The sequence below is a fragment of the Diplotaxodon limnothrissa genome, linkage group LG3 (assembly GCF_057381915.1).
Source record: "Diplotaxodon limnothrissa isolate DT_005_m linkage group LG3, D_limnothrissa_male_GT1.1, whole genome shotgun sequence".
Taxonomy (NCBI): Eukaryota; Metazoa; Chordata; class Actinopteri; order Cichliformes; family Cichlidae; genus Diplotaxodon; species Diplotaxodon limnothrissa.
Window position 1 is genome coordinate 47,218,458 of NC_140598.1, and position 22,247 is coordinate 47,240,704.

The window sequence follows — 22,247 nt, forward strand, 5'->3', positions numbered from 1 at the left end:
ACATTTCACAGTCAGTTGTTTTTGTCCTTTTTAAATATAAATTCAGAAAAATCATTAATATTATTCAAGTACCGGCAAATCATATACAAATGTGCACAAAAAGCAAAGTCAAATTTCCACTCTGCTCTTGGCTTGCGTTCCTTGTTAACTCTCTGCTGTGTGCTGATAACATAAAGCATGACATCTGCTGAACGGAAGACTTTTGACTTGAACCACAAGCTGCATTTCCTCTTTCCTTGGTGGCCCGCCTGGAAATCTTTCAGTAGATAAAAACAAGCCTGTGACAAAAAAACAAAACAAAACAAAACAAAACAAAACACGTAAGTTCTACATGTAAGTCTTAAAAGCTACTCGGGCCAATATATAATTTTTTTTATTCCTTCTTGAAATTTATCAGATTTTTTTTTGTTTGAAAAATGTTTTCAAAGTCTTACATCTGTCAGAAATTGTACAACATTCTCAATTTTCAAAGAAGTTTATTCAAAGACATCAACATATGTCAAAAACAATCTGCTGGGCTTCATTCAAGAGCTTTAAAGTTACCAAATCTTCTACTGAGGTTTTTGTTGAGTGTGCGAGTTGATATCAACAGCAAATTTCTCCATCATTCAAAATATGACCTCACATTTTAAAAACCCTGATTTTGTTCCAGATTTGTCTTTAACTCTTTCAAGTTTGAATCATGAAATTAATTCCCACAAAATTATTTTTTATTTTAAATGGAACATTTATTGAACCTTCTGATATATTTTTTTTAAAACTTAAACATTAATTTGTATTTAAGTTTTATTTTATTTATTTTTATTTTATTTTAACATTTTTTGCAATTTATTGCTTAAAAGAGCATTACGATATTTATTGTGTTTACTGTTTACTGGATTTACATCTTGATTAGTTGGTGAAAGGATAACAAATAAGAATAAAAATTAGAATTATAATCATCATTATCTGGTGGCTGATCATGAAGGAGAGAGGAGTAAATCTGAGAGTCGCTTTGGATCTCTCTTTTGTGTATAGCCGAGCTTTGATTAATGTGCAGAGACTGAGTGAGACCAAAACATGAAGGAAATACTGTCGGTTTAATAAAGAACATGTAAAGTGAGGTTTAATGTTCAAAAGGAGGGATGAGTGCTGCTGTACCAATGTGCTAAATAATGGATCAGTAAAGATAAAAAGGTTAATTTTATTCCATTGTTTTGTGCTCTGTTTATTAAACATGTTATGAAACAAGATCAAGTCTTATCCTCTCACTCTGTGTATCAACACAGCAGGAGAAAAAGAGTAAATAATACAATTCTCCAAACGACTGATAGATGATACAAGAAATAAACTGCTTTCAGTTTGAAGCACAGTGTTGATCAGGCAGGCCACAAAGCTAACCTCAGTCTTTGTGTTGCGGATCTCGATGTCATCCCGCACCTGCAGATGGCGGACCTGAAACTCTCCTGCTGTACATATCCGAACGTGAAATCTTATGTGCTGTTTAACCTTGTTTGGCCTGCCAGCACCTATTTGTATCTTTACAAATAGCCACCCATCGCTGAGTTTGCACGCTAATTTTGTCTCAGATGATGTCATAGTGTTTGTCGCTGCTGTCTGTTGTGTTGCTGCTGCAGGTTTCCCATGAATGCATGTCGTTTTGTGTTGTCAAAACAGCAACACACCACTGAATGTCAATAGCTTGAGAGTGTCTAATCTAGGGCCTCCATCCTCAAATCAATTTATTTTGTATGCAGTTATTAAAATGCTGCCTTTAGACTGTGTAATTAAATATATCTGATCAGAAGATATAGCCATACAGCCAAAACATAGCCGGTTACATGCAGACTTAGAGGATGAACTGTACTGTGCAAGCCTTTACAGTATATTTATCCACATACTATTGAATCCACAGCACACATGACAGGCACAGTGGTTTTAAGAACACTGGGCATAATCTGAAAATAGTCACAGAAGCATAATAGGATATGGTGTTTGCAGTGTACAGCTGAGTGTAGCTTGTAGCTGCTGACTTAAGTTTAAAAGGAAGGAAGCCCAGAAAGGGTGTAGTAAAAAGAAGACAAACTCTGAAGAAGAGCTTCAGTTATGAACCACACTGCCTCCTACTAACCATTCTTTGCATTACACCAGTGACAAAAAAATATCTCCATATTGCCTGTATGTATGTGTTCAGCCCCCTCTCAACAAAAATTGTTGTGCAAAAGCTTGTTTATACACTTAGATTCAATCATGAGCCCTCAGTTTCTCACAGACATTGAAAATATGTTTTACCTCCTCTAACACACATGCCTTCATTCTATACTCATGGCCACCTTTTAATGTCACAGATGGGTCGATACTTTCTCTTGATGAATCAAACTGCAGTGAAGAGGTACAAACAAACTCCGTACAGTGATGTTGGTGCTCACACAGTCCAATCATAACCATTCTGTAAGGATTCAGTGATACTCTGTCAAAATAATACTTCACTTAATAGACTTATCACATGGCAACATGCCATGATGCAAATAATACATTCTGAAGTCAAAGTCTTTATCACTTACCATCAGAGGTGTGGGAAATATTTAACACCCAGCCAAGTAGATGAATTTATTATTCCTTAATCCATCCATCCATCCAGCCTCTTCCACTTATCCAGGGCTGGGTTGCAGGTGCAACAGCACAAGCAAAGATGCAAAGACCTTCCTCTCACCATCTTACAATGCTGTGATTGCAGCCATTCTCCGACTCTCGGTGAATGGTACTGATAGCCATTGATCAATGGTCTTTGATCAGTGATTGTTGATCAATGGTCATGTCAATTTGCATATTAACGATCAAGGAACTGACCTTACAGCCGATTGTTCATTCAGTGGGCTGGTTTCAGGCATTATGCACATGTACTGTTTATAATGTTAGGGAAACCTGGTGTCAGCTGAGACTGAAGACGCCACTTGGATGAATGACCAAATGTGTCTCCCACTGAAAACATTAGATCCAGATGAAAATAACATTCCTCTCCCCTGGCTACCACCTCGAGCTTAGACAAGACTGCTAACATTTTTTGATATATTCTTTATAGATTTTAAATCTATTTTAGAAACTACAAAAAAGCATATATATATATATATATATATATATATATATATATATATATATATATATATATATATATATACCAGCTTTTTGTAAATTCCTTGGTTAAAATCTTGGTGTCACCTTTTACTACTGTTGCAGTAATTGGATAATATTCGAATGAAAGCAATAAATCAGATACTGCTTCATTGTATAAAACACTTTAAGAGTGAACTGGACCAAAGCTGGCCTATAAGTGGCCGGCAGAGGGAGTGTCTGCTTCCCCTATAATCAGAGGAAGCCCAGACAGCAGGACATTGACTTTCTATCTGTTTTCACACTGTGTCATGCATACTTAAATGTACCGGTGAAAATGATTACTATTATTTCAATATAGGCAGATCATATGAGCATTTGTCAAACACAAACAGAACAAAGTCAAAGTCTTCTCACTGTACTCTTGTCATCATTCCTTGTTAACTCTCTTCTGTGAGCTGATAACAGAAAACAAGACATCTGCTACACAGAAGACTTCAGGCTGAAACCACAGGCTGCATTTCCTCTTTACTAGGTGGCCCAAACAGACATCGTGAGGCCTTACAGTGATAAAAATAAGCCCGTGGGAGAATAGTCAGTAACCACCAACAGTATTTTACACACATGTAGGCTGCTTAAAAGAACAAATACTTAATTCTGTAATGCCATCATTGCAGTTTGATGTTGTGTTATTCTTGCTTAAAGTTGCTTCATGGTGAAAATGTATCACTGTATTTCTTTGCAGATTTGAATAGAATATAATTGTCAAGAATGTTTTACATCTATCAACAATGCAATATAGGTCCCTCTACCATCTGGCAAATTTTCCTTTTCACTCTTGCTGCAATCCTAGCCTAGCTTCAACAACTCTTTTCCATTTCTTTATGGTGGCTCATCAACCGTATCTTTGTGGAGGTATCAGAACTATGCGCATCACCCTTTTCTTCTCCATTCTTCATACATCCCCTCACTGTCTAAGATTGTCTAAACTATCATTTTCCCCGATTTGGTCGATCTAAATTCTTTATTAATATGGGTCAAATGTGACCTGGAACAACCTCAATATATCTAAATTTTAACAGGTCAAAAATCGGTCAAATTTGAACTTAACAATATGTTAAAAGCTACAAAGCACAGAGAGTTTATGTTAAAAAAAACAAAAAAAAAACAAAAAAACACACACACACATATGATCTTACTCTTACTTAATTTAAAAAGCTCTCTAAACTGTACATTTTTTCTTCTTTTGCTTTGTACTGATGTCAGCTCATGCAGCAATTTACTTGATATGGTTATGGTCATCAAATAGCCATCTGTGTCCCCAACCCCCTCACAGTGTGTGGGTGTGGGTGATGCGCCGTTCACTTTGTGGTGGTTTTTTAAGGTTTGCTGTGACACTAAACACAGGAAATGACCCTTTAGATGGTTGATCTTAAGCAAAGCAAAATCCTTTAAATGAAAAAATTAACTCTAAAAACATGTGTTTATTTATTTATTTTCACCAGTAACTCTAAGTGAGCTCAGTTTGACAAGAGGATTTTGCACAGACATGAGATTCGAGTTGTGCCTGTGCCTCCTCCCCCCTGCAATAACAGACCAGCAGATGTCTGTGCCTGGAGATTAGAATTTTGTTGCATATAATTAACATAAAAGTAAATAATAATAATATATATATATCTATACACATATAAACATACATATATTTTGTATTGTATGTTTCGAAGTTATAGCTCCTGTTGCTACTATTGCTGCTGAGACTACTTTCGACTTTATATTCCACATCTACTCCAGTTGCTCCTTCATGCCGGGGTATTTCTCTGTTTTCTCGTGCTCCTTCTTCCTACTGTTGCTGTCTGCTGGGTAGCCACATATACCACAACTGCAGTCTACTGTTCCTTGTCTACCACCACAAAACTCCCCCATAAAGTGCACTGATGATTCAGTTCACTTATTAGCCTATTAGCTGTGACGAATAACAAACACACACTCATATAATATCTAATTAATTGCATGTTTACTCCTACAGAACTGTTCATATTTGGTCATTATCCATGAATATGTGACTAGCACTGTAAAAGAGGTTGTAGGATATAATATAATATAATATAATACAATATAATACAATATAATATAATATAATATCCAAAGACATGCAGCTTGTGGGGATAGGTTAATACGGTGGCACGGTGGTTAGCACTGTTGCCGCACAGCAAGAAGGTCCTGAGTTCAATTCCAACATCAGGCCGGGGTCTTTCTGTGTGGAGTTTGCATGTTCTCCCCGTGTTTGCGTGGGTTCCCTCCGGGTACTTCCTCCCACCGTCCAAAGACGGTGGGAGGAAGATGGAGATGGATAATATAATATAATCTTAGTCTATCATGATAAGTAAATGAATTCTCTGCACATTGCTTTTCTCCCCCAATACCTACAGGAAACACAAGCAGTATATTGCTGCTTACAATAAGTTTTGAAAGGTTCTATCACATATTAAATTCAGTTTACAAGGTCTGTTGTCTACTGGTGTCTTTTCATCTTAACAAAAAAAATAAAATCTAGTATAGCCTGAAAAAAAAATTAGCTGAGCTGTCAAGAACATGTCAAACCAAAATGCAACTAATGCCTCAATTATACAGTCTCTCTCTGTGACGGTACACCTTCACTTTATTTCCATGGCTTCAGATCACACCAAAAGTGTTACTGGGAAACTTTTTTTCGCACTAATTTCTATTAAACATTTGCATGCATGACCTCTGCCCCTTTTACCTGCTCTGTGCATCTTGACAAAGCTTGAGAGAAGAAGAGAAATGAGAGACGCAGATGCATCTGATGTATTTCAAGAGTTCCCTAAAACAGTGGTCCTCAACCCCTGGGCCTCGGACCGGTACCGGTCTGTGAGTCGTTTGGTACCGGGCCTTGAGAGTTGAGGTTCAGGTGTGAAATGTATGGTTTTCAGTGCTTTTATCATTAACTCGGCTTCCCTGGGTCTTTTCCCATGTTGTAGTTGTGTGTCTTATTTTGAAAGAACTGTTTAAGTGTTACCATAGCGACCAGAGAGCATTAAGGGCAGAGAGAAGGATGTTACTCTAAATGTATTTGGCACATTTCAGGAGGATGCTGCTGATAAAGTTACACAATTACACAGTGAATTCATGTTTATTATTATATTTACAAAATGCCACAGTTTTTGTCTTGGTTGTATCATTTTATTTTGTTGTATTTATCGGCGACACCTTAATTCCAGGTCCGTGAAAATATTGTCTGACATTGCCCTAAAACCATGTTGACCAATCAGAAGCTTGAAAGGAGATCATGTCTTATGGAAATCTGAAACACACTTATGTACATACAACCAGGTTGTCTTTGTTAGATTTATTGAAGTAACCAGTAAGTAACAAGTAATCAAAGAAGTAAAACAGACCATCAGATAAAGGCAAAAAGGAGACCTTGTGCTACTCAAAGTGGTCTGATGTGAAATCAGCATCATACTTAAAATTTACAGCATCTAATGAAGTAAACATCACAACACTCATTTCTATACATGCATATATATATATATATATATATATATATATATATATATATATATATATATATATATATACACACACACACACACATACAGGGAGTGCAGAATTATTAGGCAAGTTGTATTTTTGAGGAATAATTTTATTATTGAACAACAACCATGTTTTCAATGAAACCAAAAAACTCATTAATATCAAAACTGAATGTTTTTGGAAGTAGTTTTTAGTTAGTTTTTAGTTTTAGCTATTTTAGGGGGATATCTGTGTGTGCAGGTGACTATTACTGTGCATAATTATTAGGCAACTTAACAAAAAACATATATATACCCATTTCAATTATTTATTTTTACCAGTGAAACCAATATAACATCTCCACATTCACAAATATACATTTCTGACATTCAAAAACAAAACAAAAACAAATCAGCGACTAATATAGCCACCTTTCTTTGCAAGGACACTCAAAAGCCTGGCATCCATGGATTCTGTCAGTGTTTTGATCTGTTCACCATCAACATTGCGTGCAGCAGCAACCACAGCCTCCCAGACACTGTTCAGAGAGGTGTACTGTTTTCCCTCCTTGAAAATCTCACATTTGATGATGGACCACAGGTTCTCAATGGGGTTCAGATCAGGTGAACAAGGTGGCCATGTCATTAGTTTTTCTTCTTTTATACCCTTTCTTGCCAGCCACGCTGTGGAGTACTTGGACGCGTGTGATGGAGCATTGTCCTGCATGAAAATCATGTTTTTCTTGAAGGATGCAGACTTCTTCATGTACCACTGCTTGAAGAAGGTGTCTTCCAGAAACTGGCAGTAGGACTGGGAGTTGACCTTGACTCCATCCTCAACCCGAAAAGGCCCCACAAGCTCATCTTTGATGATACCAGCCCAAACCAGTACTCCACCTCCACCTTGCTGGCGTCTGAGTTGGACTGGAGCTCTCTGCCCTTTACCAATCCAGCCACGGGCCCATCCATCTGGCCCATCAAGACTCACTCTCATTTCATCAGTCCATAAAACCTTAGAAAAATCAGTCTTGAGATATTTCTTGGCCCAGTCTTGACGTTTCAGCTTGTGTGTCTTGTTCAGTGGTGGTCGTCTTTCAGCCTTTCTTACCTTGGCCATGTCTCTGAGTATTGCACACCTTGTGCTTTTGGGCACTCCAGTGATGTTGCAGCTCTGAAATATGGCCAAACTGGTGGCAAGTGGCATCTTGGCAGCTGCACGCTTGACTTTTCTCAGTTCATGGGCAGTTATTTTGCGCCTTGGGTTTTCCACACGCTTCTTGCGACCTTGTTGACTATTTTGAATGAAACGCCTGATTGTTCGATGATCACGCTTCAGAAGCTTTGCAATTTTGAGACTGCTGCATCCCTCTGCAAGATATCTCACTATTTTTGACTTTTCTGAGCCTGTCAAGTCCTTCTTTTGACCCATTTTGCCAAAGGAAAGGACGTTGCCTAATAATTATGCACACCTGATATAGGGTGTTGATGTCATTAGACCACACCCCTTCTCATTACAGAGATGCACATCACCTAATATGCTTAATTGGTAGTAGGCTTTTGAGCCTATACAGCTTGGAGTAAGACAACATGCATGAAGAGGATGATGTGGACAAAATACTCATTTGCCTAATAATTCTGCACTCCCTGTATATATATATATATATATATATATATATATATATATATATATATATATATATATATATATATTATATGGCTATATATGAGAAATGAATTAATGCCTTTGGCAATTCAACTTCAATGACCCATCATGGCAGAACAGAATCCAAACAGTGATAGGACTTAGGAGAGTTTCCCCTGGAGTCTAAACTCTGGTGGTGGTGAAGATGAAGACTGAGGCTTGGATGGAGCTCTGACTGAGGTGTTAGTGAGGTGGAGATTGGGAGGATGTGGGTGATGCGAATGAAAGTCTGCAAGGGAGAACGATATAAGAGCACTGACATCCAAAGCATGCACACAAATTTTACTTGTCATCAGTTCCTATTTCAATTTCAGAATAAAGGCTTCGTCAGATTTAGGACACATGTATCCTAAGAAGTCTATTAAAGTTTATACTGTACCACTTCGAGTGATTCCAGAGTTTCTGATCGATTCATAGACAGAAAGATCACCTACAGGAGAGTAAAATACAAGAAATAAAGTAAAATTAGTTTTATTTTGTTTGTTTTTGTATGTCTGTATCTTTAGTGCTAAATGACTTTTAATAGTTACAAAAGTTATCATTTTTAGGGCTGACCGTGGAGAAGAGAGGAGTAAATCTGAGTGTCACTTTGGTTAGGAGTTTGGGGTGCAGCAGAGGATTGATTGATGTTTGGAGACTGGATGAACCTAAAACATGTCGTGTAAATGTAAAACTCATGTGTAACATTGTCATGCTTAAAAAGAACAGAAACAGTACTGTACAAACCTGTTTCTACAGCGATCTGTCAAAAAAGGGAAAGAAATGCATACTGTAATCCCTTTAAATTACCAGAATGTATAAACCCTTCAGTCTAATATAAATATGTGGTAGTCTCACCTCTTATCCTTGTGTGGCAGCATATACAGCACAACAACACAGGAACAGTGAGTAAACTTCCAAAAACAAGTCCAATGATGAAAGGCACAAGAAACGAGTGGCTTTCACATCTGAAACCTTAAATTATAAAATATAAAACAACATAAACGATGGAATAACATTTTGGATGTAGAGAGCACAAACTCTGAGTGGTCAGTGACAGAAAAGCATAGATTACAGCTAAAGTCAGACTAAAATGAAGAAGTCAAACTACATGTATCTCTTAAAGACAAGAAATGTGATAAATACTACTGAGTAAGAGTAAGTTAGTAAATTAAAGAAATATGAACATAAATCCAAGCAGGATGTCCTTAAAACTCCCTGAAAAGTCTTCAGTTAATCCAAATTGCTGCAGCAAGAGCAGCAATCTAGGGACTAGATTACTGACAGGGACTAGAAAGAGAGAACATATTTCTCCTATATTATTGGCTTCCCTTCATTGGCGTCCTGTTAAATTCTGAATTGAATTCAAAATCTTGCTCCTCACATACAAGGTCTTAAATAATCAGGCCCCATCTTATCTTAAGGACCTTATAGTACCATATCATTCCATTAGAGCGGATCGCCCCATGCGTGGGGCTGGATGGCGCTAACGTGTCAACGAGCTAACTGCGCTAACACGTTGATGCCGTGCACCCCCACGCACGGGGCTAGATGCTAGCTGTTTCTTACTGTTAAAAAGGAGTTTTTCCTTCTCACATTTGCTGAAGCACTTGCTCATAAAGGGTCATATGATTATTGGGTTTTCCTCTGTTTTCTTTGTATTATTGTATCGTCTTTACCTTACAATATGAAGCACCTTGTGGCAACTGTTGTTGTGATTTGATGCTGTATAAATAAAACTGAATTTTAATTTTTACAATTTTTTTGAAAATATATAAAATGATTTATTCAATTAGAAATTTATATTAGATGCCTGAGTTAGCTTTTGTTGCTTGATATTTTTCATGGCTGGGCAAAAATATTCACAACCAGGAGGTTGAGGAAATGCAGTAGCATGCAAGGACCTGGAGCCACACATATGAAAAATGCTGCAGAGACAGCCGTCATTGGCTTTGAGGTATGAACCCTGAGTTGGTTAATGTGTTTCACCACACCAGACGGTCATAGCATGGTTTTGTGTGCGTACACCATACCAAAAAAAATAAATAAATAAAAGCTGTGAGATGCCAAATTGACTCCAAACCCACAGGTAGCAGGACCTGGCTATCGTTGATGTATTAAAATGTTGAGCGATAGTAATAGATAAATAAAGAAGAATCAGCCCCTTCATCAGCAGTATGAGCTGCTGGCATCTAAATATTGTTTTGTTAACAGATTACTTTTATTTATTACTTATTTCTTTTGTTGGTAGTACCTATATTCATCTTTTGAGAGCGATAAACAGAAAAGTTGTATCTGGTGTTCTATTCCTGTCAGGATTTTGCTATAAATTGAAACAAAAGTAATTCAGATCTATTGTACAACAAAATATAACAGATTCTCATTTTGGCTCCCTAGGTTTTGAGAATTTTAGCAGTTTCACAATCAATTATATATATATATATATATATATATATATATATATATATATATATATATATATATAAACACCCAGCACGCCCCTGCGGGCGGTTTATCCTTCAAGCTCGGGTCCTCTACCAGAGGCCTGGGAGCTTGAGGGTCCTGCGCAGTATCTTAGCTGTTCCCAGGACTGCGCTCTTCTGGACAGAGATCTCCGATGTTATTCCCGGGATCTGCTGGAGCCACTCGCCTAGCTTGGGAGTCACCGCACCTAGTGCTCCGATTACCACGGGGACCACCGTTACCTTCACCCTCCACATCCTCTCGAGCTCTTCTCTGAGCCCTTGGTATTTCTCCAGCTTCTCGTGTTCCTTCTTCCTGATATTGCTGTCATTCGGAACCGCTACATCGATCACTACGGCCGTCTTCTTCTGTTTGTCTACCACCACTATGTCCGGTTGGTTAGCCACCACCATTTTGTCCGTCTGTATCTGGAAGTCCCACAGGATCTTAGCTCGGTCATTCTCCACCACCCTTGGGGGCATCTCCCATTTTGACCTCGGGACTTCCAGGTTATACTCGGCACAGATGTTCCTGTACACTATGCCGGCCACTTGGTTATGGCGTTCCATGTATGCCTTGCCTGCTAGCATCTTGCACCCTGCTGTTATGTGCTGGATTGTCTCTGGGGCATCTTTACACAGCCTGCACCTGGGGTCTTGCCTGGTGTGATAGACCCCAGCCTCTATGGATCTTGTACTCAGAGCTTGTTCTTGTGCTGCCATGATTAGTGCCTCTGTGCTGTCTTTCAGTCCAGCTTTGTCCAGCCACTGGTAGGATTTCTGGATATCAGCCACCTCCTCTATCTGCCGGTGGTACATACCGTGCAGGGGCCTGTCCTTCCATGATGGTTTCTTGTCTCCCTCCTCTTTCTTGGGTTTCTGCTGCCTGAGGTATTCACTGAGCACTCGGTCAGTTGGGGCCATCTTCCCAATGTATTCTTGGATGTTCCTTGTCTCATCCTGGACTGTGGTGCTGACACTCACCAGTGCCCGGCCCCCTTCCTTCCGCTTAGCGTACAGCCTCAGGGTGCTGGACTTGGGGTGAAACCCTCCATGCATGGTAAGGAGCGTTCTTGTCTTTATGTCAGTGGCTTCTATCTCCTCCTTTGGCCAGCCTATTACCCCAGCAGGGTACCTGATCACGGGCAGGGCGTACGTGTTGATGGCCCGGATCTTGTTTGCAGCTTTTCTAGCGGCCTCTTCATGGTTCCCATTTGCCTGCGGGATCCCCAGGTACTTGTAACTGTCCTCTATGTCTGCAATGTTGCCTTCTGGTAGTTCAATCCCCTCAGTTCTGACTACCTTCCCTCTCTTTGTTACCATCCGACTACACTTCTCCAGTCCGAACGACATTCCAATGTCATTGCTGTGTAGCCTGGTAGTGTGGATCAGTGAATCGATGTCTCGTTCACTCTTGGCATACAGCTTGATGTCATCCATGTACAGGAGGTGGCTGCACCCTGTTTTCGTGTCTTGCCCACCGATGCCTTCTTGTTCCAGTAGCCCACTTTTCGTCAGGGTGCCCTGGTTCCTCAACACCTGACGCGGACCTTGTTGATCCGGGCGACGTCCGAGCCGGCATGCCTTCATATTTATCTGTCTCGCTCATGTCTGCGGTAGGCTTGCTTAGCATAGGGGGTCTAGCCTTAGGACCCTTACTGGATACAGACGCCCCAGGCAGGAATCGAACTTACGATCCTATATATATATATATATATCCCTTCTTTTGACTCTGCCTTAACCAAGTAGTTTAAGACATGGGACAAAAATAATGAATAATGAATGAATCAATAGCAAAGAAAATTTTGTCAGCTGTTAATTTCATGTTAATTATGGATTTCATTTGTTTTATATCTGAACAAAATACAACACTTACCATTTGTCTCAATTGTGACTGAAACACTGTCCTCTGTGAAGAAAACTGGGTCTCCTCTTCCTCCTCTGCAGTAATAGATGCCTCCTTCTGCGACACTGAAAGTGTGGGATGATGTTCCGTTTGTTATTCTCTGGGCTGCAGAAGACTCTGAGGTACGTCTGAACCAGTAATATCTCCATCTTGCAGAGTCGTTCACAGAGCAGTTCAGGGTCACGCTGCCCCCCAGTGAGGCCCGAGGTTTTTCAGTTTGTGCTGGTCAGTTTGGAAAACACAAGTAACGCATTAAGGTAGAAAAAAGATGGTTACTTTATTACATCTTAATAGAAAAGAATGCCAATATTGTTAATTATTATACATGTAATCCATAACATCGATGCAGGACATGCAAATCTCATAAATGCAAATTTTATTCACAGTATAAGATAGAAAACCTATCAAAATGTTTAAAGTGATAACATGTACAATTTAAATAAAAAATATTTGCTAATTACTTATCCTTATCAAGGTCATAGGGGGGCTGAATTTCTATCCCAGCTACCACAAGGCAAGATGCAAGGTACACCATGGAGATGTCGCCAGGCTGATGCCCTGGAGACAGACCTGGGGAGGGTGCACAAGTTGAGCACCTACTTGCTGGGCCTTAGCCCATGGGGCCCAGCTGGGTGCAGCCCAAAAAAAGGACATGGGACCACCCGCCTGTAGACCTGCCATCCACAGGAGGCAGGCAAAAGGGCGACTGCAGTGTGTGCTTGGTGGCAGTCAATGGCATAAACCGTGGCAGACAGATTCCTGGCAAACCGATGGTTTGTTCTCTGCAACTTCAGGTTGGGGAAAGGGTCCTGACTGTGATCTGCAGTTATGCACTGAACAACAGTACCTGCCCTTGTTGAAATCCATGGGTGGCTTGCTTAAGAGTGCTCCACCTGGGGACTCTGTCGTCTACTGGGAGACTTCAACACTCATGTGGGAAACTACACTGAGACCTGGAGGGGTTTGATTGGGAACAATGGCCTGCCTGACCTGAACCTGAGTGGTGTACTGTTACTTACTTTGACAGCATTCTGAGGGAGACTGCGGACATTAAGTCTGAATGGACCATTTTAAGCACCTCCATTGCTGAGACTGCTGCACTGAGCTCCGGCTGCAAGGTGGTTGGTGCCTGTAGTGGTGGTAACCCACAAAACAACTGGTGGGCACCAGAGGTGAAGGGAGCCATCAGGCAGAGGAAGGAGTCATGTTGGGCTGTTCAGCTGAGTTTAAAGTGGCAGAAATAAGAATCAGCACCTCCAAGTCTGAGGCTTGAGGTCCTCAGCTGGAAAAGGGTGGCATGCCCACTCCAGGTCAGGGATAAGTTGCTGCCCCAAGTAGAGGAGATTAAGTATCTTGGGGTCTATTTCACAGGTGAGGAGAGGAGGAGGTTTGGAGATCTGCAGTTACTGGTTTCCTTTTATACACTCCACCTTAGCACTTTGTGACTTTGTGTCATGGTATCTGGTCAGGTGTCCCAGTATTCTGAGTTTTAAATGTATTCCTTCCTCAGGGTTCCTCCCTCGAACATACCCTGACCATTATTCTCATCACAGCCATCTGTTATGTGTTTTTTAACTTTTTGAGTTTACTATTAGCCATTTATCATCACCTTATCTTTATCAAAAATAAAACATATAACTGATAGATTCTGTTATTTCAAACATATGAGTGTACTGGTTGGAAAACAACTAGCTAGTTAATAAACAAACTGGAAGACTGAACAACAAGATAGAATCAAAATATAATGGAAATACGTTCAATTGGCTTTGAAAGTATTAAAGTATAGAAAGACAGACAAACAGTGCAGATCACAAATACAATGAGTCACTGTGCCTTGTCAGAAATACTGTAACAGTTAAACTCACAGGTTTCCTCCACAATGAATTCACTGCTGTCCTCTGTGTAGTAAACTGGATCTCCTCTCCCTCCTCTGCAGTGGTACAGACCTCCTTGTGAGACACTAATAACTCTGTTTGCTTCATTTCCTCTCATGAGCTGAGCTTTAGAAGAGACTGAATCACGTCTGAACCAGTCAAACTTCCAGCCAGCAGAGCCCTCCACAGAGCAGCTCAGTGTCACACTGCCCCCTGCTGGTATGGTTGAACTTTGTGCTCTCAGTGTGGCTCTGGGTTTATTTGCTGTTGAAGATACAGAAAGAGAAAAAACAGTAGATTGATGTCAATTTTCTTTAACAAGAATTTTGTTATGAAAACAATCACACTTTATACATTCAGTCAGTCATTTAAATTGTAGTGAGCTCCAATGTTAAGAAGTGGCTCGGACTTCCCAAATGCCTCATCAGCTTTGGACTCTATAGCAACAGGATACTGTCATTGCCTATCGCTAGCCTGGTAGAGGAGTTTAAATGTGCCAAAGTGAGGCTTGAGATGTCACTCACAGACTCCCGGGACCCCATGGTGAGAGGCACTGCTCCCACCCTAACAAGTGGGAGAGTGTCAAAAAGAGGAAACTCTTCTGGGGAGTTTCATCATCCGAGCAACACACGATGTGCTACCTTCCCCAATAAATCTGCAGCTGTGGTTTGGAAAGGACCCATCCAGCCCCCTGTGTACAATCCCAGCCACACTCAAGCACATCTTGGTTGGTTGTAGGACTAGCCTTACTCAGGGCAGATACACATGGAGACACAACCAGGTCCTCAGTTCTCTAGCCGAGAAAGTTGAGTATAAAAGAAAATCCATCAAAGCTCAACCTTTCACAAACCAAGAGGAGCGTCAGTTTTCATCAGCATTTATCCGGGAGGGAGACAAGCTGAAGCCAAGCCCCTCAAACCCGGACCTGGGCCCACTGAAGGTTGCCAGGGATTGGCAGATGCACGTGGACTTGGATCAGAGGCTAATTTTTCCACCGAGATCATAACAACTACTCGTCCTTTGGTCTAACTCCCCAAAAATGGTACCATGGGAGGAAGCAATTGAGGAAGCTTTTGAGCTTAAGAAGCTCAAAGTACAGAGGCTGGAAGATCAAGGTGTGCCCAGTGGAAGTGGGGTGCAGGGGCTTTGTTGCCAGTACAACAGCAAAACTGCTTAGAGAGATTGGGATCAAAGGACAGGTGCAACGGCAGGCTAAACGGCCGGGTAAAAGACCGAAAGTTGAGGCATAACGATGAGTGCCGCTGGTAAAGTTTCTGGGCTGCCTTTTCTCATAACAGCCATTCCTCAAGATTTTGTCCATTCAAAGCAATGCATTATCAGGGACTGTAACATCTAGTCCTTTTACTGAACCTGATTTTTCAAACTGTTTTTGGAGTTTATTATATATATTACATCTCACCACTTTATAGGGTCATGTATCTTTGCAAAGTAAAAAATGACCTGTGCTCATATAAAAAAAAAATCAAATTTAGAACATGATAGACACGTGGAATCATTATAAAGCTGGTTTTTGTTTTGTTTTGTTAGTGCTGTTGTTAAGAATACTTTTTTCTGGAAAGTCATAATTTTGGAAAGTGGGGTGGGGTGAAAGTCATTAGGTCCCTTTACCATCACCGTCACCACCACTGCCTCAGACTCGGTGCAATCTAAACATCCCCTCAGTATTTTAGCTACATGATGTAGAGGCACACATAGACTGACTAAAATTATCAAAAGATTTTACTGATTTCTTAACACTGTACATTCCCTTTTGAGAAATAATATTATAGGTCTCCCTTTCCTGTCTTTCACATGTGTACATTAAATCTATTTTTTATGTATGCTAGACAGTTCAACTCACACAAGACAATCAGTGTGAAGGGGTCACTCCATTTTGCTAAGAGATAGTCACTGCTACCCCGACATTTGTAGTCTCCACTGTGGGACACTGATAATCTGCTGATCCTGTATTCACTGGATGTTTCAGGGATGTTTGGGTTTGGTGATTTCCATTCATATGTCATCTCCTTGTCTTCCCCTCCTTGGATCTCACATTGAAGGATGATTGTCTCACCAATGAACATCTGAGGCCAACGGTGTTGCGACTTTACAACATACAGGACTGTTCCCAAAAAACAAACACAATGTGAAGAAAAACAAAAAAATAAAAAGAGAAAAGAAATTAACAGGTAAAAGGTTTATGAAGTGTTACTTTGATGTCAGTGATTAATATTTGTTATTTCAAAATGTAACACTCACCCCGTTTCTTAATTTTAACTGGAACGCTGTCCTCTGTGGAGAAAACTGGATCTCCTCTACCTCCTCTGCAGTAATAGATGCCTCCTTCTGAAATACTGATCGTGTGCTCTGATGTTCCAGCTCCTATTTTCTGAGCCACAGAAAACTCTGAATCACGTCTGAACCAGTCAAACTTCCAGCCAGCAGAGCCCTCCACAGAGCAGCTCAGTGTCACACTGCCCCCTGCTGGTATGACTCCCTCATGTGCTGTTATTAAGGCCCGAGGTTTACTGGCTGTTTAAAGCAAAATATAAAACAAGTAAAACACAAAGATATGACTTGCAATACATTTGTTATAGAAATTTTTAAAAAATCATTATCTGGTTTGTTAGCTATTATGGACTGAAGCTATTAAGTTTTCCTTAATAACTTATTAAGGCAGTAGAGTTTTATGTGATATCAGTCATCCATATAGGTAATTTGTGCTGGGAGCATCTGGCAGAGTCCCCAGTTGTTCATTGTTTTTTTATTTATGCAGGTAAAAGCATCATTGAGATTAGAGATTCCTTTTTTCAAGAGAGACCTGAATGTCACAAATCTCCCTGGTATGGATATCCTATCTATTCTCAATATGTCCTGGGATTGCTCTGGGGCTACCTTCGGTAGGACATGCCTGGAACACCTCACTGAGGAGGCTCCCAGGACATCTGAACCACCTTGTGGTTAATGCCAGTGTGATTGAGGATTTCTTTAAAGTATTACTTCTATATCCAACTGTATCCTGAACTAAGGTTGCCATATTTCCATGGTTGCACTGCTTTGCTTCCTGAGTCACATGGTCGTTTGCCAGGATCACTTTTAAGTCAACCAAAGGTTTTGTGACATGGAACCAAACTTCTACCACACCTGAGTTTGTAATTAAGCGATTGCCAGAGTTGCACTCCCCTTCATTTATTGGAACCTGTCAGGTACAGGCTAACCAAGCACAATAGGACTGCTATTATTTTCACATACAAGAGTCTGGTTCTGGAATTACTGCAACAACAGGCAACAACCATCTTGTTTTCCCCAGCTCTATATATCCACTCCAGCAATGGAGGTGCAGAATAACAGCTAAATCCTTCTGTGCATTTTAAGGATCTTTTCCACCTCTTCATACCTTTCTTCACTTCCTCCACCTGTCCTCGTCTCTCATTTTTGATTTTCTTTGTTATGCAGATGATACACAGTCCTACCTCTCCCTAAAACCAGGTGTTGATAGCACATTGCAGAAAGTTTCAGATTGTCTTAGTGACATAAATTGCTGGATGTCTTTGAACTTTCTCAAACTAAACCATGACAAAAGTGACATTACAATTTTTGGCCAACAAGACTCTGTTAGTCTCACAAGAAATGACTTGGGCCCACGATCAGCTAATCTACATCCCCATGTTAAAAATATTGAGGATTCTACCCTCAAGCTGTACAAACAAATAAATTGAGTTGTTGTTGGCAGTTTCTTCCAGCTCAGGAGCATTTCTATCCTCAAAACTATCTTGTCATCTAAAGATCTGGAAACTGTTATCCATGCCTTCATTTCATCATATCTTGATTTCTGTAACTCTCTCTATTTACGCGTCTGTCAATGAAGCCTGTCCCGCCTGCAACTTGTTCAAAATACAGCCGCAAGGCTCCTGACGGATGCGAGAAAGAGAGACAGTATTACTCCGATACTCACATCTTTACATTGGCTGCCAGTTAAATACCAAATTGATTTCAAGGTTTTATTATTTGTTTTTAAAGCCCTCCATGGCTTGGCTCCAGCTTACATTTCAGATCTCCTTAGCCTTTACCTACCCACTCGAACTCTGCATTCCTCCAGTCAGATGTTTTTACTGGTTCTACGCACCCAGATAAAATCCAGAGGTGACAGGGCTTCCTCCATCGCTGCTCCGAGACTCTGGAACAGTCTTCCTCTTTTATAAAATTGTCTTCCTCTTTGGAAATCTTCAAATCAAATTTGAAGACCTATCTATTTTCAAAGACTTTCGGATCTGATGCCGCTTTTGTTACATTTTAGCTATTCTGGTGTTTTATCTCATTGGATCATTTATGCACGTGTATATGTATACATGTATTTATGTCCACGTGCGTACTCGTGTGTGTGTGTGCATATATGCATGTATACGTATGTGCATATGTACTGGTACATATATACTTGTATAAACAAATGTATATAAGAGTCTGCTTGGGTGTGTGTATATATTTGGATGTTTTGTGATGTTTTTAACTCATTTATTTTAATTATTTCTTTTATTTGATTACATCATCCCTGTTCAGCACTTTGGCCGATACTTGATGTCTTTTAAATGTGCTATACAAATAAAGCTGACTTGACTTGACTTTCCTATACTTCATGATTCCACTGCTAAGTCTCCTTGTCCTTTTTCTTCTGTCAAGAGAATACATCGAATATGTTCCTCATGGTTTCCCTCACCTCTACAATTGTACTTTCCCAGCCGTCTGGTAATTCTTGCCTACCACCCAGATCTATCTCAACTCCTCCCTGTGCAGCATTCTTCCTCCTTCAACTTTCACCATTTAATTCTTCCCTTTGCCTTCAGTCGCTTCCTCTTCTTCTTGATTTAAAAAAGTCTCGATTCTTCTTCTTAATATTCAAAGTACTTTATATGTGCAGTATCTCATTATTAGGATATTTGGCAAATTCAAGAGATTAATTTCATTCAAGAGGTAATGGCAATAAATACGAAAATAAATAAATAAAGACTGAATTACATTTGAGGAAAACAAGAAAGAAAGAAAAAATCTCACCTGTAGCATTTCCATAGAAGACTGTACTGAGCACTGAAATGAAGATTGAAACCTGATCAGATTTTGTTAAACCTGTTTTTGATGAAGTTAAGGAATCACTCAATATAATTATATTGAAATAAACTTTAAATGTGCTACATTCAAGACAAATTGTATTGTCTGGAAATTTACTGTAATTCTCATAATTCAGTTCAGTTCAGTTTTATTTATTTAGCTTCAAATTACAACAACAGCCACATCGAGGCACTTTACATTGTAAGATAAAGACCCTACAATAATACAGAAACATGTTCAATAATTTGTGATACTCATAAGACACAGTTATTAATGTACTCACATAATAAATCAAGCATGCAGAACAAAGAGTGCCTCATTGTCACACCCAACCCTGCTGCAGTGCTAAAGTCAACGTGTTCTAACGGTGAAGCTGTTTCCTTGTAAAGTGTCTTTGTGCTTCCTTCCCCTTTATAATGAGCTCATAGAACTATAAACAGCTACACAAACCACAGCAGCACCGTTCCACTGCTGACATTTGTTGTCCACATCAGCTTGCTTCTTGTGCCAAGAAAGGTCAAAACAGTCACATTATGTTCTGCATTTATTTATGTAATTATCATTTACAGTGATCATAGCACTACTTTCTGGTTGCAGTGGTTCCCATCATTGGTAATTCACTATGAAATACATGCATCATCTAAACTACTACGTGGACTAGTGTGATTACATTTGTTTCCTCGTTACAATATTAAACATCAGTAAACAATGAGGAAAAATTGCCATTTGTTTTACTGACAAACGCACTCTTTGCAGCTTCTCTACACATCTACACACACACACACACATGCACACACATGCACACACACACACGCACACACACAAAGATATGTGTCATGGCCATAGTCACTCCAGTTCTCTCAAATTTTTCATAGCCTTGCATTAACACTATGGGTAGCGCAGTGCAAAAGGAGCACCATTAAATTCCCACTGTGCTCTTCTTGACTAGATTCCTTTTTTGATCGTCTGCTTAAAAATTTGGTGAACATAAAAGCAGCTCTAAGCTACAGACTGCATTTCCTTTTCTCTAGATGACGTAATTCATCAGGTCACTTTCAGTACATAAAAATAAGTATAGCAGAATGGACAGAAACTACATATGCACATATGCAAAGCTGACACAAAAAGAAAGTAGTACAATTTACTGTACTGATTATGTTACTTTTATTAAAAAGAATACAGCATTTATCATCTGCAAAGTCTTGAACTCTACAGGTGAAGTTGTTGTTGCTGACATGATCTGGTGTATAGGGATACAGTGCTCCCATCAAAAGTCAGAGAGTGCAACACTGTCAAAACAGTAACATCCAATCAATTGTTTAACCTCTTATCTAATTCAAAGTGACACAGGGACAAAAAGTGGTGTACATCTTGGAAAGGTCGCCACATTGTCAGAGGGTCAACATAGAGAGAGAGAATCAGCCATTCTCAAGGACATCTTTGGTCTGTCAGAGGAAGTCAGAGTAAAGTTTATTCTGGCTTACTCTGTGGGAAACTCCACAGAGAAATATATGAGCAGGCTGTGGTTAGTACTGCGAGCCAAGTGTGCTAATCATAGATAGACATTTAATTTTAAATATAAAAAAAATGTGATCCCACACATAATTCTCTATCATCTTGATGAAGATGTTGGAAGGGACTGGGACCAGAACAATGAACCTTAGGTGCCTTGGTTGGAGGTCAACTGTAGCAGCGCAGGAACACAGAGGCCCTCTGAACTCGGTGGCGAAAAATCCATGGCGTCTGGTCCTGGTTGCTCAGGGCCCATGGGCTCTGATTCTGTTTGTATGGGATGACTGGTGACTAGAGCAGCACTGAAGGCTTCAGAGATGACTCGGGAACCTGGAGCTGCTCAGGAGGCTTTGGTAGCCTGGGTTTCTAAAGCTTGAGCTGCACAGGGCTCACAGATTAGCAATTATCCTGGGCAACATAGGTGGGAGCTTCTACCTGGAAGAGGGAGCTCGAGGAGTTAAGGTTGCAGATGCCTCAGACTAACTAGGTGCAGAACCACCAATGAACTGCTTGGTATCATCAAGCCAGAAGAGCTGGCCAACATTGAGTCAGGAATTTCCAGAAAAATGGGCAAAGGTGAGCTCCCCAGACATGCTGCAGGTCTTGGGCTGGTAACTACTACTTCACCATCAAGAGCTTCTTCATCGTGCGAGATGCAAGTACTGGCAGAAAAGAAGAAATGGTGAGCATGGAGGATGAAGAGTGAGGGGCTGGTGAAAGGCTAAGCCTGAGCAGAGGAGAAGTGGTGGACCAGGACATCTTTCTACATTGGTGCTGCAGTGGTGGAGAGAAGCTCTGTCAATGTGTCAAATCTTTTCGTCCATTTGCTTCACCAAGGACAGATCACACAAAGACCCCTTTAACAGCTCATTTGGAAGTACAGAGATATGCTGGTCATTTGATGTAGGGCAGCCTACGTGGATATGTAAATGATATGTCAATTACAGATAGGGTTGCCAACTTTTAAATATCAAATAAGGGACACCGTGGCGTGCCAGAAGCACAGTGCACAACAAGCTGGGCATGGTGTAAAAATGCACTGTGTGTGACATTGCGGGTAACCATCAATTTTCATGATATTTGGTA

At 40.1% G+C, this 22,247-nt stretch overlaps 1 protein-coding gene across 1 annotated transcript; it reads right to left on the reverse strand.

Annotated features, from left to right (window-relative positions):
* Nucleotides 1-8,426: 8,426 nt before the first annotated feature.
* On the reverse strand, nucleotides 8,427-19,969 carry LOC146636218 (Fc receptor-like protein 5). The gene is made up of 11 exons (XM_085349482.1): nucleotides 19,933-19,969; nucleotides 19,596-19,628; nucleotides 16,806-17,078; nucleotides 16,408-16,668; nucleotides 14,538-14,810; nucleotides 12,643-12,894; nucleotides 9,163-9,279; nucleotides 9,052-9,067; nucleotides 8,881-8,972; nucleotides 8,705-8,755; nucleotides 8,427-8,554 (listed from the first exon to the last, which is right to left on the reverse strand). The coding sequence occupies exons 1-11, from the start codon at nucleotides 19,967-19,969 to the stop codon at nucleotides 8,427-8,429; spliced, it is 1,533 nt and encodes a 510-aa protein (XP_085205608.1).
* Between the last annotated feature and the right edge of the window lie 2,278 nt (nucleotides 19,970-22,247).